Source organism: Hyposmocoma kahamanoa, unplaced genomic scaffold (genome assembly GCF_003589595.1).
Source record: "Hyposmocoma kahamanoa isolate Upper Pololo Valley unplaced genomic scaffold, ASM358959v1 120, whole genome shotgun sequence".
Lineage (NCBI taxonomy): Eukaryota > Metazoa > Arthropoda > Insecta > Lepidoptera > Cosmopterigidae > Hyposmocoma > Hyposmocoma kahamanoa.
In genome coordinates this window covers 1,868,153-1,895,543 of record NW_020653415.1, presented here as the reverse complement: position 1 = coordinate 1,895,543, position 27,391 = coordinate 1,868,153, and the positions used below count along the sequence as shown (strand labels likewise).

The following is a 27,391-nucleotide window of genomic DNA, read 5'->3' as shown; positions in this document are numbered from 1 at the left end:
ATGGTAGCTGCGGGAATTTCAGAGACTGCGCGAGATTTCTTCGGAATACAAAATATAATACACAATAGACAAAGTTCATTTTATTTACAAAACAAAAATTGGCTTCCATTCCGTTACGCAGTAATGTAAATTGAGCAGGTGCCGTGCAAACGTCTGTCTTGTGTTGAATACAAGCAACTATTCTATTCTATTCTATTCTAGGTTGCAATTGTATAAAAATAGAATATTCGCTTCCAGTTGCCGGTTGCTTGCATCCAACACAAGCAATACGTTTGCGCGGCGCCTAATGGTACTTCACATGGCTATATGTATTTTTGTCTTTGATATATTTGGCAAACAATCACCATCTGTAGATAGCATGTGTGACAAAGTATTTGCCTTGTTTGCCTATTCGACAAATACAGCAAACACCAAACTCGCGTTACCGGGCGCTGCTGGTCGGTTTCTCGACGCCATCGAGTAAATAACCAAAAATAGAGACGAAATGTCATTTCATTTGCTTGAAAACTATTCTACCATATCATTACTGTGACAACTGCGCTACGATTGGCCGAATTCGAAATTCGTCAATTCTTTCACTTTAAATCGACCAGTTAACTTGAGCTTTGCTATAATGGACGAAAATTGCAAAATGACATATTTAACATTTAATTACCGATGAAATTTGATTCCGTTTGTTTTGTAATTGGATGTTTTGCTGTTTTTCCCCTCACCACCGAATGGAACAGCACACCATTGTTAGAGATATTATCTTTATTACAATAATACAGAATATTTTTGGAATATACGGAGGCGTACACACAGGTCAGTTGTTGGTGCTATACTAATTAAGCTTTCTTCTAATTGATATTTACAAGTGATGTGTCACGGATGAGTTACCAGGAATGTTTGGTCCTTATTGCGTCTCTATTTCTGGTTACATACTCGATGCTCGACGCACATCAAAAGTGCCGAATAGGCAAATACGCAAGTAAACCGTTCACACTATAGTCATATTCATTATGTTAACTCCTTAGGATCAATTTATATTGCGGCGGAACGGAATAGAAGCTAATTTTTGTAACGATATTGTACAGTCAACAGCACGTCAAGCTACACATTAACGTATCTTGTTCTGTTGCACTGGAGGCGATTTTCGAACAAAAATGTGTAGTCTGATGCGCTGTTATCCGTACAAGGCTTAATAAGCTTTACGATGTCGTATCTAGTTAGTACAATTAATCCTAAAATCCTAGTCCATTAAGCTATGTACAATATCGTATATAAATTGAGCCGTATTTGGCTCCACGTGTAGATGGTCATATTTGTCAGTGTCTGCATGTTTGTAACGATATGTACTTTTCGACTCAACGACTCTGGCAACACCACGGCAACACTGTTATTTGCGATTTAATTGCGGATAATAGATGTCTATCCGCGATCCACACAATCAGAACAAATGTGCTACTGATATAAAGCTATTGTAGCCATTAACCAATAAACCAAAACAAAATGGATGTTTCCGGCATCAGTTGTATTTAAATTGATTGATATTAACTGCCTGTCGATATAGAATATTAAAACCTCCATGCTGTGAAATACAGAAAAGAAGTTTTGTTTTGCCTGGCAGACGTACAAAAACATATAATATACATATTTATGGAAAATGATCATAAAGACTAAATAATACGTCTATATTTCCGAATTCATACAACTCGAATAGGCATCTTCTGGGCAAGCTCGTTCCATCGTAGATCCTATCTTTGCTCCAGAGCTAGGTAGTGGTCAAGAGCTAGTTCTTTTATTTAAAAAAAAAAAACAAATAATAGGGATGTACGGGCCGAGGGCTTTAAAGTTTTACTTGAAATTTCGATGGCGCTATGATAGTAACACGTACAAGTGCCCGGCGGGAGTGCCCGACCTTGGCGTTCAGAGTTAGGGCCTAACAAAAACCACGATTACCCTTCACGCAGGACCCTAGAAATTGAGTAGTATAATAAACGTCTAAGCGGAGTTACGTTGCGACACCGCGTTGTTCGTATGGCACTGCGGCAGCGCCCGTGTGGCATCGCTCTTATAGACGTCAGCGTTGAATATTGATTATAATTATAAATATGTTTCAATGTAATCAGGGGGGCCGTAGCGGGTTGACAAAGTTGATGCAGCATTGGGTGATTAAATTTTTTTCCTCCTCTTTTCCGGGGTTGTCTGGAACAGAGCCTCGTCCGCTCGAATCAGCCGGTTCACTGCGCGACTCATTGACACATCTGTCACCAGAAAACAACATGTTATAACTCTCATTTTGGAATGCAGCTTGACCAACTACATCTAATTTTCCAAATTAACAGAAAACTTACTAGCATAATAACTAATAATTAACTAAGGTACAATTTCAACATGCGTTATTTACATTACTTGATAAGTCCATAGCACATATATCAAAATATATAAGTTAATTAATTGTATATAAAAAATATATATTTTACTGTTTTGCATATTTATAATAACAATTACAAATTTTATATTCTTGGAAATAAAACATATTTTCCATTAACTTGTGGTTTGAACAATACATCTTTGACATTCAACATGATTAATAAAAACAATTCTCTTTTACGAGTTAAAAATATACTTAAACAATGCTACATTCCAAAACATATACGATGGTAAGCAGATTGTCATTTTAATCACCCATTGCAAACCAAATTTTGGCACGATGAAAGGTTACGCGAAATGATAGTCAAATAGTTGTTTTTTTTTAAAACAAAAACCTCTTTAATTGTGATAGAAATTTAACAGTCCACTTACTTTTACAACTTGACCAGGAAAACAAAAATATTGTATACATTTTAATATTAACACTTATATATAAAAATTAACTAGACTTCATGTGATCAGTCATGTGATAAGATTTATTTTCAAGGTCAAGATTCTTAATATAAAACATGTTTAAGTTACCGAAAAGCTGCACGGGATTTCTGTTAATACATTTTAATGTATACTGAGCGTTTAACGCTTTACCACATGCAGTTTGCTGGGTCTGGGAGGAGTTAAAAGGGAGCACTGAACCGGAACATCAGAATATAATAACTACCGGATTTGACCCCTTTGCTCGGTTGTCCTCCAATATATAGTAAATAATGAATTCCATTTGAACTAGTAAAGAAAACGTTACTAATCCCTTCGGTACAAACGGTCTACTTTCACTATTCGGCAACTTTCCCGATCGGTCCACTTGTCCAAATGGTCCACTTTACCGATTCGTCCATTTCCCATTTCGTCTACCTTCCCGATCGGTCCACTTGTCCAAATAGTCTACCTTTCAAGTTAATAAAATTTTACAAAAAAAGAATTCGTTTTACAAATTTTCAAAGGCAGTTTGTAATTGCATAATTGCAAATTGTCATGGAGTACATTTTTTATAATCATGGCCGCTTTACGTTAACCAAGATTTGAAAAAACAAAATCAAGTAGACAATAACGCGATAACTCAACGGCATTTGGGAACTGATTTTGATTATTCTATTTCGTTGGAAATAGGTTAAATCAGTAGTGGTGCATTTAAATTTGAAGAAAATATTCCATCTCTAAGGGTAGCAAACTCTTTCCGGTAACCTATTTCAATAAAACTTGGTAAATAGATGTAATTCCACGAACTTTTGAGGTCGGTTTTTTAGTAGTAGGTTTTTCATTAAAGTAGACTAACGAGAAAGCAGACCGATCGGGAAAATAGACCAAATGGGAAAGTAGACGAAATTGAAAGGTATACCAAACAGGAAAGTAGACGAAATGGGAAATAGACGAATCGGGAAAACCAAGTGGACCGATCGGGAAAGTAGACGAATAGTGAAAGTGGACCGATCGGGAAACTACACCAATTGTACCGAAGGGTTATTAATATGCATGCTATAAATAATGTACTAGATAAAGACACAAAAGTATAATATTAAATTGTACTAGAATTATTTAACGCAACTATTAACGCTGTAGGTGAGAGGTAAAGGACGGAGGAGTCCATTATTTGAAATTTAGAGTTTTTATCAACATTGCTTTTGAATGATTATTAATACAATGATCGGACACATACAAATTTTTCATCTCATCAAATCTTTGTACTGGCTTTCGGCATTCGTCGCTGCTAGTGACATCTAGCGAGAGATTTTTGAAAAACCTTCTCAATGCAGCCGGTACTTTACAGGTGCCTTAGCTGACGTAGAAGTCGCTTTTTTACCAAATGTATTATTGAGATGTTTTGTGAATCCACTAGTTCTGTTATTATTATTAATAAGATCGAACACATAGAAAAAATTCTTCATCCTGGAGGGATTTGTACCCACGACCATGCTTTGTCTAGAATGTTATAAATCACACAATGGTAAAAAGCATTAAATCCTAGAGTCGTTTGTTTTTTATTTAACATACTTTATTTGACCTTTAGTCTGATTTTAAATGCCTAATTAAGTGCCGCATTCCCTTTAAACGCTCTGTTGTCATCATTATTATTTAGCACTTAAGTTTCTTTACCTCTCATCTGCAATTTGAAATGTACTAAGATAAGCTCATGAAGAGGCGAAACAGGCGTTTCGCTTGTCTTGCATAATGACTGCACGCACCTCGTGTTGTAAGTGTATTCCTCCGAAAGAATATAACATTATATAAATCTGTATTTTCCCTATAAATTTCATTGCATTTTAATATACAACATTTTGCTAGAATTGTACTTGTTAAAGGCAGCTTCAGTTTTTATTTTAATATGATTAAAAAATAAATTAAAATGTGCCTCAAAAAGACTATCCTTTTAAACTTTATAATAAAAACATGTTATACAACAATTATGAACAAATCAATCATCAGTCGTTAAGATTATTAAAATTGTAACACCATTTTAATTATTTTAAAAAGATAACTATTATATAAAATTATTTAAATACATAAATTAAATAAAGTTAATAAAAAATTAAGTACCTAAATATCTATAAAAACTTCATATTATAAAAGGCTAAGGATTATTTTTAATATACTCGTAAATCTCATACCGTGTTATTGCTGTCATTAAAATTTCCCAGGCGCTTTAGGTATTTCATAATATTGTTGCTATCTCTACCGAACGTGAGGCGACGACAGATGCGTAGGCAAGATAGCATTCGTTTTGAAAAATTTTGCTAGCAATTATTGTATTTTAAAATGTGCCAGACAACTACATCAATAACCTGATTTCAAACCTAGGACTTTACAGTACTATGAGTAGCAGAACAACGGAATTCACTCTGGGACACTTCTCAGAACACCCAGACCAGAACCAATTTAGACATTTTCATTTACCAAAAAGGTCCTACCGGGAATCGAACCCGGGACCGGAACCGGGACTGCATCCAACGCCCAGTGTCAACCGTTAGGCCACTGAGGTAACTAATAAATAATCTCTGACCGAGGTCATCATAACAGATTATTGTTTTTGAAATGGTTATACCTTTTCAGAATCTTTAGAAAATTCTGATCATGCATCATTTTGAAAAATTGGCACAGTCTCGAAATAGTTTTTGAGATCGTGTAATTCTGTAGCTTTAAAATTTAGATAAATGTCACTATTATTAATAATACTCATCATTAATATGTTACTATCCAAAATACGATCAAATTTCGTACACGAGATCGCACACGATACCATCTACCAAATTATATGACTTTTCAAATCCTTCTAGTCAAACTTTTTTAGTCTCATACAAATCAATAAAATAACAATACAGCAGGGGAATCAAAAAATTGATGTTCTTTTGTTTCAAAACTATAGAAGAAAGTGTATTAATAACAGCAACGCCATCATGAGACTTTACAGGTATTTTAGAAATAACCTTTTGTATAGGGTATTAAAAGACCTTTCCAAAAAAACTTTAGCCACGTCCGTAGTATACAGGGTAACAAAAATATTCGACCATTATTGTCCCTTACAGCACGAATGAACATAACTCACAATTTTAAATTACTTGTATCACAAACTACACATAAAATCAAACTTTAAATCGAAGTACAGTCGGATTTTTAATAGCTCTAATTGTGAGTGAGGCAACACTATTATTGTTTCATCAATAAATAACAACTGACTAAACGCCAGTTCCTAATTCAAACCTCTAATTAAAAATGCTACTGTATAAATGTACAGTTTTTTCCGTCATTATTCCATTCGTTATAAGGACGACGATATATTAGGTGGTGACCATAATCTTGATAAAAAAACAACTTTTGTAAATAATATTTGCCGTTAAACCGTGGGTATTTAGTGTGGTTTTTTAAATACTTTTAATTTTCATAAATATAAGCAGAAATTTGATAACACTTTTGTTACAGCCTGTATAAACATGTTGAATGGAAGCGAAAGCAATAAAGTAAATACGGAAAAAAAAATTTTACTCCCCTTAAATATTGAGCTTACCACGCTTAATTTACTTTTAGGATTTTTAACAGTGACTATTGAACACGTTGAGTTTGTTCGGTTTCGTTAAGTATTTTCTTGTTCGCATAAAATTTTATTGCTTTCGCTTCTTCCATACTACATGTTTATAAAGTCGAAACCACGTATTCTACACGTCATACGAACGGTATACAAATTAAATACCAACTAATATTTTTCTATGGGTTGATGGAATGAGTGAGAGAGAACGAGGACTGTGAATCTGGCTGTTCTTGACAGTAATTGTCTTCACAAGGTTACAAATTCATTTAAGTATACGCTTTTATAATAAGATTTCGTTAATTTGCCATTCACGAGGTTCAAAACTATAGATCAACAAAAACTTTATACTAAAAGTTATTACACAGCTTCTGGGTACTTGGTCGACCTGTTAGCTCTTTAAGATTGTCTGATAATTCTAAACGTTAAATCTGGACAAATGTTTATTTACAAAGAGCAACCCCTTGAGTTTCTCACTTTTTCTTGTCGGGGAAATATGCCTTATGAAGATTATTAGCACATTTGGTACAGGTTTTTTGTCATTTGAATGATTTTTTATATGTGGTTTTTCTGGTCTTTTTGATAATTCGCCATGGTCGCCATAGAAAAATTGGTTCAGAATAACGAGTAGAATACGTGTTTCGTTTTCGGAAATTATTTGTGGTCTAGAAAAGCTCTTATAATAAGAAGTTATTGCCATAATACCGACGTAAAATTAATACCGTAGCATACCCATTAAACTATTCTTTAAATACATGACATTAGATAATTTATAAACGACGAAATTTTATTCCAAAAGTGAGATTTGAAAACCATCCTAAAGGAAATACAAGCGAAGTCATATACAGGTTGCCACAAAAAGGTGATACCATTTTTCAGCTACAAATGAATTTCCATAAATATAAAATACAAAGGTCCGAGTGCAGATACATAGCACGTAGAAAATTGAACACAAAACGCATGCGTATCCGCATTTAGGTAGAATTTATTTGCCTGATCGTAGCAGTTTCAGTGCCACTCAGAACTTAAATCGCAAAAAGATCTGAGGGGCACTGCCACTGTGCCCGTCACCCTGAGACATTAGTTTAAAAGTCCCATGTGCCTGTAATTTCACCAGCACCCTTACCTTTCAAGATCGGACGCAGTAATGCTCACATTACTGTTCGCGGCAGAAATAGGTAAGGTGGCAGTACTTCCCCGTATGAACTTTTTCACAAGGAGCTCCACTGCTATTAAAATTTACAATGCCATAAAGTTATAAATTCTGCCGTGTGCGTATACATTTTGAGTCCTATTTTGCACGTAGTGAAATGCCTATAAATTAAATCTTTGGTGAACCAAACATTTTTCATTGGAATTCCTAGTTTTTTGCGATTAGTATACTGTATATTTTATATATTTTTATTAGTTTTTCCAAACAAGTCAACGTTTCGGGTACTTTACAGGCCCCATGGTCACGACACTGCGTCGGCCAGGTGGTCCGAGACAATTGTTTCATTGCCAATAGTTCAATGACATTTATCCATCAAAATCGTCTGTTACGTTCATTTGTGCTGTAAAAAGCGACATGGTTGCACCTTTTGGTTCCACCCCGTATATGTTCCACGCTTGAAAAACGCATTTTCGTATGATTTTTGCAGTTTATTGTAATTTTAAAATACACAAAGTACATTCGAGTTTAGCGACATCGCAACTAATGTATATTGCAAATTCGTATTTTCTGGAATTTCATGCCTCGATTAATCTTAAAGAAATCTGCATTGCGGCGCAAACCGATAGACGGGAAGGCAGAGGACGTTAAATTTATCGATGTATTATTTATTCTATTTCAATTGAAACAAGGCATAAATTGCAAATCCCTGAGACCGACTTCAGAGCATCGTGGCGCATTTTTCTCTGCGTCTCCGAGCATTTAAATTTATGCCTTACTTCAATTTTAATAGCATAAATTATAAATTGGTAAAAGTAACATCCTCTTCCTCGCAGAGCAATGTGAATATCATTTATTATTCCTTTTTGTTTTTGTCATAGTTTTGCCCATTTTACAATATAACATTTTACTACTAACAAGATGACCTTTGACACAGGTCTAAAATTCAAATTTTGAGCTTCGTCACGACCGGTAAAATTGCATTTTTACATAAAAAATAAGGTTTCCAATTCGATTGAATTTTCAATATACATATATTACTCAGTTACTCCGACATTTGTGAACGAATTTCGACGATTCTTTTTGTGTTGGAAAGGTACCGCACCTCTGTAGTGGTGCCATTGAAATTCGCAACAAATAGTCCACCTCTAATCCTGATGAACCCGGTTTATTAAATTTCACCCACTTTCCGTTAGCCGATTTGAGTAAAACTTGGCAAATAGTTGTCATTCCAGAAGCGTTTGATGCCCATATACTTTGTATAAAAAAGTTACAATTCGATTTTATGCTAATTTAAAAATGTATGCATATCTGTTGAGGACCGACCGATTTAAATGCCGTTCGGAAATTTGAGTTGATGACGCCAAAAAAGCTAATATCGGCTAATATAGCACTAAATCGGAATAGCAGTTGCGATGTCACACAGACTCAAAAAACGGTCGTGTGAGCCAGCCCTAAAGGGGATCTACCAACCGGGCGTGGTGTTGGCGAGGCGACGCATGCGCCTGGTGTTGCGGTCCTGGTCGCGGATCTTCTTCTCCATCTCGGCGTCGGTCAACGTCTCCAGGTACGGGGCCCACTGCTCGGCTTCGGACGGGTTGCGGAACGGCGTCTGCGGAGGTGACATTTTGGGTTATTCGTCATCATCCACCATACATCTAACGTTTTCTTTTAACTTTACTTCTTGGTTGTACTGTATTTACCTAGTGATCGCTAGTGAGCGGAGGAACACTGAATCCCAAAACACAAACTGTTGTGTCATTTGGGATTCGGGAGTTAAAACATTTTATATAACTAGCACGTACACGCAATCATAGAAGCAAGTTTTTTTAAATTTAAAGTACGTACTGTTTTGTATGTGTATATGAATGAAATAAGCATTATTAATATTACTTAAGTGATTCAAACAGTGGTTTGTACTGAAATTTACGGAAAAACGAAAACTAAGCAAAATGGCACTAAGCAATAGGGAAACGAGAGAAATAAATGTAGGCCATACAAATATTTCTCCTGGCCCGGGAATCGAACCTGGGACCTCTGCGTGGCAGTCCGGCATGGTAACCATTCGGCCACGAAGGAAGTTACAATTTTCTTTTTCTACATACATACATTATAAATAAAATACTCGACGCCCTTTTCACATCGGGGCAGACAGAAACAACAGCCTACCATTTGCTACAATGCTAACACATCATTTTTCTAATTTTTTTTTTAATGTAACATACTTATTGTAACGATTCTTAGAGTACATTATATGTATATAACAATGTAAAATTTACAAGATAATAAATAAATCTAAATTTAAATCTAATCAACGTTTAAAGGATTTTGGAAGACTGTGCTGTGACTAAACGTCGTGATTGAACCTGCATGTCGAAGATGATCTCTTGAAAAACGTGTGGACTCTCCATCAACCAGCGCGGCAGACTACGACCTAATCCCTCGATTTCGAAGAGACCTTGCCCAATAGTACGAAGCATAATGTGTGAACTAATGATAGTGAACGTACAAAAACATGATGCCGGATGAGGTTTTTCTTTTATAAATACCAAGTGAAGGGACGAACATGTCATGTGCCTGGTGATAAGCGACACGTCTACCCATAACAGTTGCAGTGCCACTCAGTGCTTTGCTTGCGCCCGTCACCCAGCAACCTTACCCTTCCAAACCGGAATGCAGTAATGTTCCCATTATTGCTAGGCGGCAGAAATAGGTAAGGTGGCAACACCGCCCTGGACGAACTCTTTTACAAGGAGCTCTACTGCTACTAAGGTCCCGGGTTCGATTCCCTGTAGGACCAATTTTGGAATTACCATTTCTATATTAGTTCTGGATGCTCTGAGAGAATTACGTTGCTCTGGGAATTCTCTAATTTCGAGACCAGGCAGTAGGTGTGGTGGTTTAGCACATTATTATTACATTACCTAGTCAGAGAGAAAATAGCCTACCTCAACAGTGGGCAATGGGGCTTCACTGAAAACATAAGTCCTCTGGTGCCATCCGAGCTGTCCGCGTACGCTATAAGCTATGCCAGTCACGAACTCGCCACCCAAACCCAGTTCAGAGCAAAGCTTCATTGCAAACTCTTCAGGATTGTTCTCTTTCTCCGACATGTCCCATTCCACCTGAAACGTATATTTTTAAATATCACCTTATATCCTCCATGTAATATTAATGCCTAAGCAAGAATGAGAAAACCATATTGAAGTTTGATAAGTCTATCACAGAATAGAGAATCGGACTACTTTAAAAAAATATATTTAAATCATCGCGTATATAATCAGCAGGGCTAGCACCGATGATGCGTGACTAGCGCGTGAGCGACATAAAGCGCGATATATCTATGCGAGAATAGCAGTATCCCGCGCTTTATGTCGCACTCGCGCCAGTCGCGCCCTTTCGTGCTAGCCCTACAGAAATAGAGACGAAATAAGGGCCAACTCATTAGTCAAATGGTACTAATATCACCCTTAAATATCAACTCTCGTTTGCGCTCAAATCACAAATTAGAAAGCTGAAATAGTACAGCGCCAACAACTGACCTGTGTGTACGTCTCCGTATATTCCAAAAATATTATGTATCAATTAATTGTAATAAAGATAATATCCCTAACTATGAGTGGCTGCTCCTTTCGGTGATGTGGGAAAACCAGCAAAACATCTAATTACAAAACAAACGGAATCACATTTCATCGGTAATTAAATATTACATTACATAATTTTTCAATTTTCGTCCATTATAGCAACCCCGTATCGCGGGTGCCATGGACGCACACATAGACAACCACAAATTATAACCAAACTCACGAGAGAAATAAATGTAGGTCATACAAATATTTCTCCCAGCCCGGGAATCGAACCTGGGACCTCTGCGTGGCAATAATGGTAACCGTTTGGCCAGAGGCAGCTATACCCAAAGCTCGCTCAGAGCCCTACGTACGCAATGTAATTACGTCCTTCAACACGCAGGTCATACAAATATTTCTCCCAGCCCGGGAATCGAACCTGGGACCTCTGCGTGGCAACAATGGTAACCGTTTGGCCAGAGGCAGTTGTGGGCCAGCTATACCCAAAGCTCGCTCAGAGCCCTACGTACGCAATGTAATTACGTCCTTCAGGACGCTACTGCGGCTGAAGTGAAGAAGAGAAATAAATGTAGGCATTTATTTCTCTCGTGAGTTTGGGTGTAATTTGTGGTTGTCTATGTGTGTGTCCATGGCACCCGCGACACAGGGTTTCCCTAGTGCGGAGCTATGTTGAGTGTGTGCGTTGTTATTATTATTATTTATATTACATCAATATTTAGATGATCAATTTGTATAAACCTGTCACATGGTGTCCCACTGAGTTCATATATTTTCTATGTACTTAACATAAGGTCTGTACCTATGTACATAACATGGTGCAATAAATAAACTAATTAAATTAAATTGCTCTGTGATAATGATGACAAGAAACTGAAATCTCACCTGATCAACCAAAGAGGTATTCCCAACGTGAATATTCAATTTTATAACCACTCTCTGGTCACTCTGTTCCTCCAAGATCGCTGGTGGTTCACTGGGGAACGCCTCGATTTGCTGTCGAATGGACGACGCTATGGCAGGTATGAACGTGCTGGTGTTTAGTTCCAGGTCATCGCAGAGGACTTCGGCGAATTGTTCTGGAGTTATTATTGATTCTGAAATTTATCATAGTGGTCTTTTAATGGGTTAATGATATAGAGATAGTTTTATTGTTTGTGGCAATGTTTATCTGTCAGTGTCACCGCAGATGGCTATTTTCAGCCTGGAATACACGTTTGTGTTAGCAGAATCATCAGATTTTTAGTCATTCTCATACTAGTGTTCACTATCTAATATATCCGTGACAACTTTTATTATTTAAGTATTCGATTTTTTATTATGCAATATTATTTAATATTCGACAATTATATCGTGAAATATTATTTAATAATTACACGATAATATACTTGAATATTGAAATAATAAAAATTGCCAAAATTAGGTAGTGAACACTAGTCCGAGAATTACCGTTTAATGTATATATGTATAAATATATGTATAAATATCATCCATTTTGACCACCACTGTCTTACCGTAAATTGGACGTAGTTAAGCAAAAAGGATCCAATCCACAAAATTATCAAAAAAATAGTTATATATACCAAATGGTTCCTAAAGTCTATCGAGGTTAGGCTTTAGGAACCAGCAAAAAAAATATCTTATTTATGTTTATAATGTTGGTTTTTTTGCTGGAGTCACATGACATTATAACATGTGAAAATAAAACAAGAGTAAGAAACATTTTTAAACTTCAAACTGCCATATCTCGAAAGTGACTAGATGTGCATTGGATCCTTTTTATTTAACTACGTCCAATTGAAGTACTGAAAAATGCACATTTTGTATGGCATACAGAGTATAAAATAAAATTAAAATACTGACCGACAGGTGGACACATACACACAGCCGCCGCTCACGTATGTTTTTCAAACTATATTATTCTGTATAGCATTTTTTAGTTAAAATCAAAAATTTTTCTAGGCAGTAGACACGCTTACAGTCCAGTCAGATTGAATTTTTTTTTATGGTTAAATAGGTGCGCGTTTGACCTACCTATTTTAACCATTAAAAAAACTCTCACCTCATGGAAAAAGAATGACGTCGATGATGTAGCATGCACACCTACATACGGGGTGAATTTTTAAAATACTAACAACCTCAGGGTGCTCCTTCACACAGCGAGCATGCGGTTTTAATGTAACGTTCAAAAGCGAGCATGCGGTGGTAATGTAACGTTCAAAAGCAAGCATGCGGTTGTAAGGTAATGTTCAAAAGCGAGCATGCGGTTGTAATGTAACGTTCAAAAGCGAGCATGCGGTTGTAATGTAATGTTCAAAAGCGAGCGTTACAGGGGGTGAGGGAGGAGAGCCGAGCATTCGTTGCGCAACACTTGTAAAATTCGGTAGCCTCCTTCACCGGAGCATTCGCCTATAGGACTAGATTACTAACACCATAAACAATTTTGACCAACCAATACATAACAACTTGTTCTGTGACTTATATTGTTATACTGTTATAATTTTTTTATTGAATAGATATTCAATTATTTTTTATGTGAAATTACTCCACTAATTTGTTATAATTATTAATACAAAGATCGAACACTCAGAGAAAATTCCTTCGATCCGGTCGGTTTCGTACCGACGTGTTCTAGCATACCGTGCCAGACGCTATACCAACCAAGCCACGGGACGAAACGGTGGATCTCACGAATTTTTCTATGTATTTGTTCTCATGTCTTTGTATTTGGTTCTTTCCAACGACTTTTTAGCCGTAGCGCCATCTATGAGAAATCTTAAATATGATAAATAAATAATAAATAAATAAAATTAATTAATCTTAATAACCATAAATATACCAAAAATGAAATCTTGTTTGTACAATCTGACACTATTTAGATCTGTACTTGGTAGTAAAATAGTCTGTTCAAACGTGAAAACGTCATCACCGACGACACCCGCGTTTTGCATTAGAGTTATCACCGTTCAGAGTGATTTATTTAAATATTTTTATTTTTGGATGAAAATAAACAGTCATGGAATAAAAGTTGTCGTTTATGATGTTAGTAACACATTCCTTCTCACATGGAAACATCACATAAAACGAAAAAGAGATGAAGTCAATCTCAAATATCGTAACCTACATTGGCTCTTAGGAAGAAATTCTAATCTACAACTCAGTCTTAAAACCCATTTGGACATACGGTATTCAACTGTGGGGTGTGGCTAGCAAGAGTAATATACTTTGTAATAAATAGTCAATGCCCCTTGGTTCTCACTCGTAATGAAGAGATAAATGATCATCTAAACGTGTCATCGGTAGCTGCTGAGATCGACCGGCATAAAACTACGCACAAAGAACGTCTGTCCTGTCACCCGAACCCACTTATCGTGGAACTTCTAGATCCATCTAGTATGGTCAAACGGCTTAAGCGAGGCCATGCCATCTATAGTGTGGAGGTGCGGCAACGGTCGCTCCACCAAAAACGTCTTATCTCGTGGAAAAGATTCGCTAATGGCTTGGCGGCCGATCGCAAATAAAATAATAATACAAAAAAAACATTCCAGGGAGATTGTTAGTATTTAACGAATAAGCCTTGAAAAAGCCCAAGTTCTAGCGTTCAGGGACTGATACAAGCAGAGCTCGTCCAGGAAAGAACTGATACCTCATCTACTTCTGCTAAGCAATAATGTGACCATTACTGCGTTCCTGTTTTGAAATTACAGGCACATGGAATTTGTCAACCTTATGTCTCACGGTGGCGGTCGTAGTGGCAGTGCCCTTCATTTTCGAGATTTAAAGCTCTGAGTGGCACTGTAACTGTCAAGGATAGGCGTGTCGCTTAACACCAGGCGCACGACTTGTTTGTCCCGTCGCTTATATCATAAAAAAAATTGCAAGCAGAAATTCGACTCTAAAACTAACGCCGTACAAATGTTTCTCGTTTTTTTATTATATCAAGTGACGGGACGAACAAGTTGTGCGTCTCAAGGTAACCTACACGCCTGTCCATAACAGTTGCAGTGCCACTCAAGAGCTTTAACTCGCAAGATCGCGCCCGTCACCCTGACACATAAGTTGACAAGTCCTATGTGGCCGTAATTTCACCAGCACCCTTACCCTTCAATACCGGAAGACCGTAATGCTGACATTACTGCTTGGTGACATAAATAGGTAAGGTGGCAGTACTTCCCTGGACTTTGTGTTCATATTAATAATGACAAACTAGTAGAGTACTTTCACAAAAAAAAAAAAAAAACATAATAGCAAAACATAGTATTCAATAAATAAATATTAAAACTAACCATTCTTATTCCAAGTGAAAGTGTCCCTGAGCTTCTGTCCTTCGATCTCCATGTCAAGCCGAATTGGGACCAAGATTTGCTTTTGCGATGAGTTTTCCAACATCGCCGTCATGTCCGTGTCATCAAAACAGAGGGGGAATGTTCGCACCTGAAAAGAATAAATTTCATAAATGACTAATGTCATGAAAAAGATTCCCGATGGTCCAATTTAATAAACTTAGTAAACTTATATTAAAATAAGTTCTCATTTTGGAGTTCTGGATAGTGGCCTCTGGAATAAATTTCGTTACTACAGCATAGTAGAGGGAATTTCCAGTCGGAGATCAGTTTATTGTTATAAAGATCTGACACAGTATGTCACCAAAATGACACAATGTTATTTACCACATCAGTGGAACCATCGAGTTTCAACCTTAGCAGCAAAACTTTGCTGGAAAAACTTGAACATGGTTATTTCACGAAAAAACAACATTGTGCATTACAATTATTAATACAAAGATTGATCACAAGGAAAAGTTCATACGATCCGGTTAGATTCTAACCAGCGCCTTCACCATATCGTGGCTGACGCTCTCCCAACTGAGCTATGGAACGAATCACCTTACCAGACCTTAGGAATTCTTCTAAGTGCTTGTTGTTTTTTGTTTTTAATAACTTTTTAGCGCCATCTGTGAGAAGTCCATGAAAATATTTCTTCAATCAGCAAAAACAAAAATTCGTTTCAGAAAAAAAAAACACATTCATTATTTACCAGGTCACTATAGGATTTACCCATAATACTAAATCTATACGATTTACCTAACCATAGTCCTATAATATTGTCTAGAGACCAATAATCAACCTACATTCCACTTTACTGCCCTCATAACGAAAAAGGGCACAACTATGCGTACTTTATACAGCAGATGTGCCTTTTTCGTTCTGAGGACAGTTTATGTGTCTAGCCGACTAGCAGTGTTACCGCAGTTGATTCTGACCCTTTAAATTTAGAATAGAATAGAATAGAATAGAATAGACATTTATTGCAACGCCACAACACATAGATACAAAAAAAAAATATTGATACTACTTAGACAAGCAAAACAAAACAAAAAGACGTAATAAACAAAATTAAAATAAAATGAAATAAGACAATAACAAACAAAGAGCAAAACAAAAAATACTAAATATAACAACTACAAATGTTGTACTGTCATGTGTGCGGTTGTGGCGTATGCAAAAGGACTTCATTCAGCTTATGCCACAGCCGCAATTGACTGTGGAGCTGGTTTTCAATGAGCCCTGAGCTGAGATGAGTGACGGACGTGTGTGTCACAAAATAAAATAAACTACTTAAATAATTGCGTATGTGTTCTTTGTACGTTGTGTTAATGCTGTGTGTTATATTATAGATCGCAAAAGTACTTAAATATAGCAAATATATATATATATATATATATATAAATATACCTACTGTGTGCGTTTATAGTGTGGTTACGTAATTACATAATAAATAAAATTATACAACTCGTTCGCTCCGAGTTCGGTTAGACAAAAGACGCGCAGACTGACGCACGGGAGGGGTGGGGACGCTATTTGACAACCGGCACATCGCTGATCACACGTTTGTATTGTTTAATGCAACTTACTCCGTTGCGTTGTAAACAAGTTTCGTCCTCCGTCGTCGTAGGTATTTACTACGCATAATAGCATGCAATCTCCTATACCATAACAGGTACGTACCATTTTTATCACAATAATTGTAGAATATCATAATAAAAAAATCAATAATAAAAAAAAAAATGTCATACACAATTTTATTTTATATTGAATAGAATTTTAATTAAATAGTATGAGAATGAAATAGTATACATACCTATAATTGAGTAATATAATTGCGATAATAAGAAAGTCAATAACTAATTACATTTTTCAGGAACAAACAACCAAATTTATTATCTCCATATAGGCGCATATTGCACGTGTCCCATCCCGCAAATAAAGCAAAGAGAACGATTACTGCCGCGGACCAACACCTTTAGTCGAAAACAGTGCGGCAAGTGCCCAGGTTAACTTAAACTGCATTATTTTGGATATCTAACAGATGTTTTTTATATTTGCTTTTAAACGTATGCACTGATTTCAGACTACGTAATGGCGGCGGCAGCAAAACATTCCATATTTTCGCTGCGGCAAATTTGAAACTACCGCGGAATGCGGTAGTGCGACAGCGCGGCAGAACCAGCGACCAAGCTGATGCTCTGGTGAAGGCAGTTTTTACGTCGCGGGACCACATCAACTTCTCGGCCAGATAAGGCGGAACTTTGTATTTTATGACCCCAAACAGAAGTGTAGCTAGGTGCAGATCTCTTCTCGCCTTCATTTTTAAAATATTTGCATTGTTCATGTAAGGGGTTACGTGCGTGCGTGATGGTATGTTAAAGATGAACCTCGCGCATGCATTTTGCACTCGTTGTATCATTTGTTGCGTGCGCTGTAATAGTCGTGGCCCATACACAATGTCCATGTAATTAAATTTAGAGAGTATCAGTGAATCACATAATTTGATTCGAACGGCCTCATTAAGGTAATTTCTTATATTATATAACACTTTTAATCTATAGAAACAATTTCTAATGACGCCTGACACATGCTTCTCAAAACGTAGCTGTTCATCCATAAGGAGACCAAGATTACGAGCCTCTCTTACACGCTCAATAATTTCACCCCTGATCGCTAGAGAAATTCTGTAACTTGTAATTTTCGCTGTTTGTTGCCTTGTACCTAGCACCATATATTTTGATTTATTACCATTTAGTACTAGCGCATTTGATTCCGACCATGAAGCTATACGTTCTAAATCCTCATTTAACTTACACACGGCTGCATGAGTATCACCTGGTTTGCATGATATGTAAATCTGTATATCATCAGCGTACATATGATATTTACAAAATTTAATATGATCTATCACATCTGCACTGTAGATGATAAAGAGGATAGGGCCTAAAATAGAACCTTGCGGCACTCCGCGCATGACGTCACGTGACCTAGACAACAGCTTTGATCCAGACTGGTTGGAAATTTCGACACACTGAGTCCGATTTCTCAGATAGCTATCAAACCACTTGATAGTAGAATGGCTAAAACCGTAGAAGTGTAATTTTACTAATAACATATTAATATTTATGCAGTCAAAGGCTCTGGAAAAATCAAGTAGCGTCAGCAATGTGCCCTGACCATTGTCTTGCGCGGATAGAATGTCGTCAACAACTTGGACCATTGCAGTTGTCGTACTATGTTTTTTTCTAAACCCAGACTGTACATTAGGAAGAAGTTTATTGCTTTCTAGAAAATTAGTGACTTGTTTGACTACAATAGTTTCCAGGACCTTCGACACGCAAGGCAATATGCTTATAGGCCGTATGTCTTTTAGGGTAGTTGGGTTATTATTTTTAGGAATAGGCCTTATTACTGCGTGTCGCCAATCTGTTGGGAAAGTGTTCGTTTCAATGGATCTGTTCACCATAGCTGTAATAACTGGTAGTATAATAGGCAAAGACAACAGTAACATGTCCCGTGATATTCCATCAAGGCCGACCGCATTCGACTTAAGCGATCGCACAGTTTGCAACACTTCAAACTCGTCCACTGTCTTTAAAGTTAGTTTTGTGGAAATCTTGCAACTATCCAGAAAATACGTCTCGTCTGATAACGCAGCCTGTGCACTACCGGGTACATTTAAGAAATGGTCGTTTATCAAATCTGGATTGTCAAAAATATGTACCGGTACCTCTGGCTTATTTTTTATGTTGACATTATTTTTTATGTGTGTCCATAATACCCTAGCATCTTTTTGATTGTTTACATAATGGTCAAAGTAAGCCTTCTTTTCAGTAGATAACACTTCATTAACAATTTTTTTTAGCTCCCTGTAGTAGGTCTTTTGCGAGTCATTGCCTTCGGTTCGTGCCACTACATGTGCCTCGTCTCGACGTTTCATAAGCTGTTTGACATTGTATGTGATCCAAGGGTATCGGTGCTGCTTAGCGTATAATGCCCGAAGTGGTGCATGAGTATCAAACAATGCGACAATTCCAGCATTGAATTGCCTCACCATGTCATTTACATCCTCTAAGTGACTTATACTCATCCAATCTACGGTAGACAGATCCATATAAAACTGTTCATGGTCAATGTTTAGCAGATTTCTACGGACTATTTTCATTGGTGGTGGTTTTGCTTTCATAATGTCTAGTGCACAGGTGATAAACGCATGTCGGCTTAGTTCATGTATATAATCGACGTGTACAATAACATTGTTTTCTATATCAGTACTTACAGTGTCAATAAGAGTCTGGCTAAATTCTGTGTAATGCGTGGGCTCAGTCACATATTGGTTCAACGAGTGACAATTAAAAAAATTTAGCATCTTCTTGGTATTGCTATCTGATTGATCCAATAGATTAATATTAAAGTCTCCTAACAATATCACACCGGTACACCATGAGAAACAACCCAAACTCTCAGCAAGAGCATCTGTGAACGTGTCCACACTAAGCCACGGAGGTCTGTATGCAGTTCCTACCAGTAACTTTATCCCGTTTACGTTTACACATAGCCACATTTGCTCAACTAGTGGAGCCGGCGGATGAGGTAGTACACGAATAACGATACTTCGTCGTATATAAAAACCGACCCCACCGCCTCGCGAGCGCACAGCGGACGGTCGGGGAATATGACGTAACCGGTAGTCAGGTACCGACGGCGCGCGGCCCTCTTCGCCCTCTCTCAACCACGTCTCATTAATTGCCATAATATCGACGTCGTGTCGATCCATTGCAACTATAAATTCGTCATGGCGTGTACCTAATGAGCCCACATTTAATAATCCTAACTTAAATTTACGTTTTAAGTTGAATATTTATAGTGAACATTAAAGTAAATTTTTGTATTGAGCAATTTATAGGTGACAATGAAATAGTTGTAGGCCGTCGCAGTTATTGTGAGATAATATAATAATAAGTCCCTCCTGGAGTCTAGGTATGTCTGTCCGAGTCCGTATCTATTTTGCATGTTTAGTTTTGTATTAACATAATTGTTGTAAAATGCTTGTTGACAATTATGTTTGTAAAAATACAGTAGATAGTGTATATATATAATAAAAATAACATGTAAAGTTTGTGTGTCTGTAGATTTGTAAGTAGCTGAACGAATAAATTTGTGCGAGTATAAAAATAAATGAATGTAAAATAAGGTAAGTGTATATAGTATGTAAATAGTTTTTGAATGTTTTGCGAAAAACTCACTGCCGCACACGTGACAACACATTAAAAATAGTAACAGAGCATACAAAAATAACATAAAAAATATAATTATGATACATATTATAATCCGGTCTCTGTAGTCGGGGAACAAACAACTTCTGGACCAAAAACCTTCACCAAGTCCGCTTCACAGCGGATTCGGTGAGCAGGGGTTCCGGCGTCCCTCCTTGAGTAAATCCTGCCGTCTTTGGTCCAGACGTACCTCCACTGTTGCCGACCGGCTGCTTGTCTCGCGCGGTAGAATAAACGCCGGTTTATCGGAGTGAGCCGCTCATTGATGTAGAAGGGCCTGGGATCGGACTTCAATGCCAGACCCTCTGTGGTGATGTGACGCCGCACGCGTGCCGCGCGCAGTATAGCGTCCCGCGTGTCGCGGCGCGCCAGCCGCAGGGCCAGCGGTCGCGGCCGCGCGCCCGCTTCGCGCCGAGGTGCGCCCGCGCGCACGCAGCTTACCAACTCACGTTCGTCCAGCTTCATGCCCAGTTTGGCGGCGCAGGCTAGCGCGACGTGGATCGGATTTTCCCCATTCTCTTCTGGAACACCGCTAACTTCGACCTCGTTTAGCAGCAGCTCCTGGTCGCGATCGTTTATGTCGTGCTGAAGTCTCTCAACATTAGTTTCGAGCGCCAGGATTACCTTAGCGATTCCGGGGTCAGTTCCGGTCCCACTCAATCGTGCGTCCAATAGTGTTTGAACCGTCTCCTCCACCTTATCCAGACGGTTCTCGCAGGAGCGCACTGTCGATCTTAGCTCGAATAGATCTTGGCGTAATCCTTTTAGCTCCTCCCTAGTCCGGCACATTTCCAGGCGAAAAGCGCGGAGCTCGTATGCGAGACTTGTCTCCTGCGAAATTTCCTCGGTGTCAGATAGCCGTAGCGACTCAGAATCCGCGCCTTTCGGAGCGTCTTGGATCTTGACAGGAGTGTTGTCGTGGTTACTCCTAGGCAACTTGGCCTTACAATCCGGGCAGGCCCACGATGACGGTACGGTGCTATTTTTTTGAACTCCTACGCAATCCCTATGGTAGGATTTTTTACATATTGGGCAAGCGACACTTGCGCCCTCTAGCGTTGGAATAAATTTGTAACACGCACTGCACTTAACCACCATATCGAACGCAAATATTTTTATAAACGTTAGACAGCGGACTCGCTAATGAGTACGGTTATGATCCGCGAGGGGTCACTGCACTTAATTGAGTTAGGACAAATACTTTTTGGTTTTTTTTTTTGGCGGTGTTTAATTTTTTTGTTGTCTTTGAGGTACCTTATACGTTTAATAAATAATGGTGATGATATATACTATTGATATGAAAGTGGTTTTAATTCCGTAATACACCATACTTTCTACGCACTTGTAATACTACACAGACACTGACACTGTGACGGTTCTTTCTATGTGGTTATTATGTGAGATAGGATCTGTTTATTATTTTTAATCAGAGAAAAAACGAGCGAGACACAAAACTGCAAGTTGCAACACAGACGTCCGTGACGTCACCCCCCATTTAGAGAAATCTATGTTTATAATAATAACTATAACTACGCAATTATTTGATAAGTGTTTTTTGTAATATTATAAGAGTTTTACTGACACATCACAGTTTCATTCAATATACACAATCTACCCTCTACTGCAATTTTTACCTTCTTATTATGCACCCTAGTCCGACTAATAGTAGTAGCCTGGGGCACTGCATCCAAGTGTGAAGAGTTTGGCATTACAGGCATCCATGCTGGGTTGTGTGGCTTTTTACTCTTGCTTTCTCGTGGAGTTGCCAACTCTTGGCTGACTGATACTGCCTTGTATCTGAAAAAAGTTGTAAAAATTAATTAAAAAGGCTGAGTCACAAAAGTCACAAACTAGTGACAACCTAGAGTGGTAAAGGTGGTTGTTTCTCCCACACAGATGAAATGTGTGCAATTGAGGTGTGGGCTTGTGTCATCAGCAGACCCTTCCTTCCTGGAGGTGCTTGGGTGGCACAAGTCCAAACCATTTAATTTGTTTATTAGTAATAAACTATGGGTCGTATTCCAGAACTCTACTCAATACTCAAGTCAAGACTTGAGTATTCCAGTGAGCCCTGAAAATCATACTCAAGTCCTAGCCATTAGGGTCGTATTTCCAGTGCTTGAAATCATACTCAAGTCTGCTAAAGTCCTGACTTGAGCATTGAGTAGAGTTCTGGAATACGACCCTATGTCTCAATGACAATGTATAATTTTGTACCAATAAACATTTTAAATTCTTATCATGCTAGGATGATTGACATTCCAGCTATAAATCCAGGACATACAGCAATTTCATTCAGTGAGTCGCAGTTTTGCCACTATTGGCTGAACTTTGAAATGAAGCTCAATCCACCAGAGCACTATAAAAAGCTGATTACAACAACGACGATGCAGTGGTGGTGATGAAAGAAACTTCATCAACTTACTTATCATCATTTCCGTCAATAATATCCTCAACTTCTGTAGCCTTCAGCAGTGAAACAGAACTTGACAGCACATGAGGTCCCAAGCCATTATCAATGAGACGTTTTCGTTCCTCATTAGTGAGGGTCCTCCTCACCATGCCAGGGTACTTTTTGTAAAGTGAGCCACGGAATAACCGTAAGTAGTTGCCAACCTGAAAGTAATTTCTTATAAGTTTATTTTATGAATTAAATAAGTATTGAGTCCCAGCAAGTCTATACATATACTGTGTCAACATTATATACAGGGTGGCCAGGATAATGACGTCAGTCTATACACTTTCTATCATAATCCTCCTGATAAAATAGCATCCATTTATTTTTTTTATCAAATTATTATGTTAGGAATATTCCACCTCAGTATCTTTGAAGGCTCATTTCAGTGAATAATGGCCTATTAATTACTACTTTTTTATATTAATATGAAAGCTTGAAAACTGCATTTGACTCTATCAAATGCAGTTTTTAAAGTCACCCAAGTGCCTGTTTAGATTTTTAATTTGACTGAATCGAGGGAGTTGAGTGCGAATTTTCCAATTAATGTCAAAACTTTCATAGCTTCCATTGATGTTACAAAGCAGATAATTTTGTACTTAAAGTACAATTCATACAGATTGAGTTATAAAATCTTGAAAATATCTTCTACAAATTGAAGAAAAAAATTTTGAGTTAGACGTTTCCAAAAATTCTGTTCTATTCTTTCTTTATTATTATTAGGGTGGCTTCAGTCAGGACCTGTCCAGCCTTCATCACTGCAACCAGCAATAGAGATGTGGACAACTTTTCACAAAGTATTTAAAATTAACCATAATGGATAAATGCAGCTAAGAAAAATACTATTTTATTTAAACAAAATTTTTTAAATCCTTAAAACTATGTTTAAATGTAATTAAATATAAATTGCTGTGCAAAAACAGCAGTATTTGTGAACTCAGAGCGAGTGACATCATTTCGAGCAAAACTACTACATGCAAAAATTTTACATTTTGATTGACAATACAGTCCTAATTCCAAATTTTTTAGTTTTTAATCAAAAAATGACTAAGAGAAAAAACACATGGTAACATGGAAAGGTCATCATGTACGGTGTTTGCATAATTGGACATAGTTATGCAAACTAGAACCAACTCACAAAATGTCACCTTCGAGATAATTAGATTTTTGTAAAAACAGTGTGAAGAAATAAATAGGTAAGTTAATAGAGACAAACAACGTGAGTTATATATGAAAACTATTATATTATATAGCAATAAATAGAAAACATTATGCAACTTTTAGTTAACGAGAACCATGTTCTAGTTTTCGTAATAAAAACGCTAAAGGTCTATAGTACTTCAGTGTGACGTGACATGGATCCATTTAGCTTATTTTAAAAATACATTATATGGAATTAAGTAGCATGGTTCTTTTGAGCTATTAAAAAGTTACTTATTTAGGGTTGGTACCCTGAAGGACTTTTATTTTCCCCGTTTTGGCTTTGTCTATTGCCAGGATTTTTGTGAGCGGGTAATGGACACGTCTGGTGTTCTACCTAAATACATAACTCAATTTCACTTGAGGTGTGGGTTGGTTCTTGTTTGCATAACTATGTCCAATTACTGATTAAAAATGAACCAGTTTTCATGTTATTTATTAATTTAAAATACAAATGATTATTTATTTCACAAAAATATTGATTGAATCCATTGACTTACAATTATATGGACGTCGGGTCCGCGCTAAAAAGTGTCCGCACTTGTAAGGCGCTAAAATCGTATACAGAGCGCGACACTCCGCTTTAGCCTTCATTTGTTCTACGGACAGCGCGATACTGCGATGACATAACAATTTAAATTTCGAATAGGTTGACTTGGGACATTTTTTTCGTGGTTTTTGTATTAGACCCGTCGTCCATTTATTTGTAAGTCAATGATTGAATCATAGCTTTCTCTCTCCCTTTTTAAATTTTTTCTAACCACATTTAACATTAATTTTTTATTATTGACCAATTGCCTATTGATCTATGATCACCACTAATTATGATTTAGACCCGAGAACACCAGTGTTACAGAACTGAAGACTTCCCTTTGACATTGATTGTTTTTATCTCCTTTGCCTGCATTGGATAAAGAGATGCAGAGAAATGTCATCCTCTTCATGGTAGAATTTAGTCTCTGCTCTCACAAGGTGTAACTGTGCTGGTGAAATTACAGGCACATGGGACTTGTCAACTTGTCTCAAGGTGACGGGTGCAGTGGCAGTGCTCCTCAGAACTTTGTATTTTAAAGCTCTGAGTGACACTGCAACTGTTATGGATAGGTTGGAGGACGACTTGTACATCCCATCATTTGATATTTAAAAAAACTTGTCTCAAAGGTTGTAACTGTCTAACTTTATTATTTTCAGAATGAAATATTAATTCCCATTAATTTATTTCGACAAGAAGCTTCAAATATTCAATGATTGATTGAAACCCATTCATGAACTTCACATATGAAACAAAGTCAGACGGTTAGAAGTTTGATTAAGGGTTAGATTATCAGGCCATAAACTACAGAAGTGTTTTAGAATTTTATGAACCAATACTATGTATTATTATTATTAAGGTGGCTTTATTCAGGGCCTATGCATCCCCTCATCATGTATTGTGATCACCACTAATTACAGTGCAGAGCCAAGGCCGACAGCATTGAAAAACTGAAGGACTTTCCTGGCTCCGACAGATTTAATGTCCTCTGGTTGTGACATGTGCCTTCCCAGTACAGAACTTTGTACGCCCATCAGGGGGTAGATTGGGTGAGTAGATGAACAGGAGTTTCATCCTCTGTGTAGCAGAATCTACATTCTCTACTTTCTCTCTTTCCAATATTTGACATGTGTTTGTTTAAGCCACATTGCCCTATTAAAGCTCTAGTGAGCATTCTTATGCCATTCCATTCTCATGTCCAATGACAGAGTTTCTCTACAGTGTTTGGCACTGTAGGCAGACATCAGGGCTTTTGAATGCTCAAGACCCTTATCTTGTAGGCACACTTCTCGGGAGAGGTGTGTGCTCTCATTTAGCAGAGTGAGCTTTGCCAGGCTGTATGCTATCCCTATGAAGGGTTTGGGTCCAATAAAGGTTTCCCTAGCACCAGCATTTGCCAGTTCTTCCCCTGACTCATTACCCTCCATGTCAGAGTAGCCTGGAACCCAGCGCAGTACCACTGTATTACTTTCCCCGAGAGTGTTCAGTATATTTATACAGTTCTCACAATCCTCGATGTTTTGGTAACTGAGGCTAGTGCATGTAGAGCCGCTTGGCTATCTGAATTTATGTACATATGCTTGTCAACATAGCCTCTCTTCAGGTTCTAATCCGCACAAGTAATTGTGGCATACATTTCGGTCTGAAATGCAAAGAGTGTTGTTCCATGTTCAGCTTGTAGCTGAGCCTGGGTATCACACCGTGTATACCACAACATACGTTGGGTCCCATCACAGACCCATCAGTATTGGTATAACAATGGGTCTATGGTTAGAAGTCTACCGTCCTTCCAAGTGAGACTGTTAGTTTCCCAGTCCTCCCTAGTTGGAAATTCTTCCTGGTAAAGTTTTTTAAAGTTTTGTTTGGGAAGCATGCCATCAGAATTCATTCCCAGAACAGAGTGTTCCAGAATTAACTCTTGGGCTGATCTCAATGTCTGGGAGAGCCATCTACTCCTTAACTTTAAATAATATTATGTAAGTTATCAATAGTTTATGTAGGTTTGTGTATTTCTCATTTTGTATCTCATTTTCAAACGTTTCACACTAAATGATGCAAATACTAGGCAAATGCCGACGTCCACAATATCGTTTCTAAATTTCAAACAATATTATATTTATAGTGATATCTCGAATAGGACTGAAACAATCACGAAAATGTAGAATTTTCGCAAAATATATTAAAATATTAATAAACCAACAATTATATGATAAATATTGTAAAACTTAATTACCTCCGATCCGACGCAGTAAAATTCACCTCCTTCTTCGATTTGGAAACTTATCGGCTTGTCGCCGTACGTTCTAAGAGCCATTTTAATTTTTTTCTTTAATTCTGTTTCACAAATAAACACAGATTTCCACTAATTCCTTTAAAATATCCACAACAATTGCAAACAACACCTCATGATTACAAAACCGGTAAGCTTTCTGTCAAAAT

At 37.4% G+C, this 27,391-nt stretch overlaps 1 protein-coding gene across 2 annotated transcripts; it reads right to left on the bottom strand.

Moving 5' to 3' along the window:
- Positions 1-708: 708 nt before the first annotated feature.
- On the bottom strand, positions 709-27,300 carry LOC113240086 (SWI/SNF-related matrix-associated actin-dependent regulator of chromatin subfamily B member 1-A). 2 transcript variants are annotated; one of them, XM_026477295.1, is made up of 8 exons: positions 27,186-27,300; positions 23,191-23,381; positions 22,400-22,562; positions 15,448-15,595; positions 12,047-12,258; positions 10,526-10,702; positions 9,051-9,189; positions 709-2,246 (listed from the first exon to the last, which is right to left on the bottom strand). In XM_026477295.1, exons 1-8 carry the CDS (start codon positions 27,264-27,266, stop codon positions 2,155-2,157), a joined length of 1,203 nt encoding a protein of 400 aa, XP_026333080.1. In that variant the 5' UTR covers positions 27,267-27,300; the 3' UTR covers positions 709-2,154. The 2 variants fall into 2 exon arrangements, with proteins under 2 accessions (XP_026333080.1, XP_026333081.1); XM_026477296.1 differs by lacking the exon at positions 709-2,246 and having other exon boundaries at positions 9,043-9,189.
- Between the last annotated feature and the right edge of the window lie 91 nt (positions 27,301-27,391).

Excerpts from the sequence above, each read along its gene's own strand:
- LOC113240086 (XM_026477295.1), bottom strand. The coding sequence starts at position 27,266 with ATGGCTCTTAGAACGTACGGCGACAAGCCGATAAGTTTCCAAATCGAA. Across the intron at positions 10,703-12,046 it reads ATACCTCTTTGGTTGATCAG|GTGGAATGGGACATGTCGGA; the intron begins GTGAGATTTCAG and ends TATACGTTTCAG. Across the intron at positions 9,190-10,525 it reads CCCCATTGCCCACTGTTGAG|ACGCCGTTCCGCAACCCGTC; the intron begins GTAGGCTATTTT and ends TCACCTCCGCAG.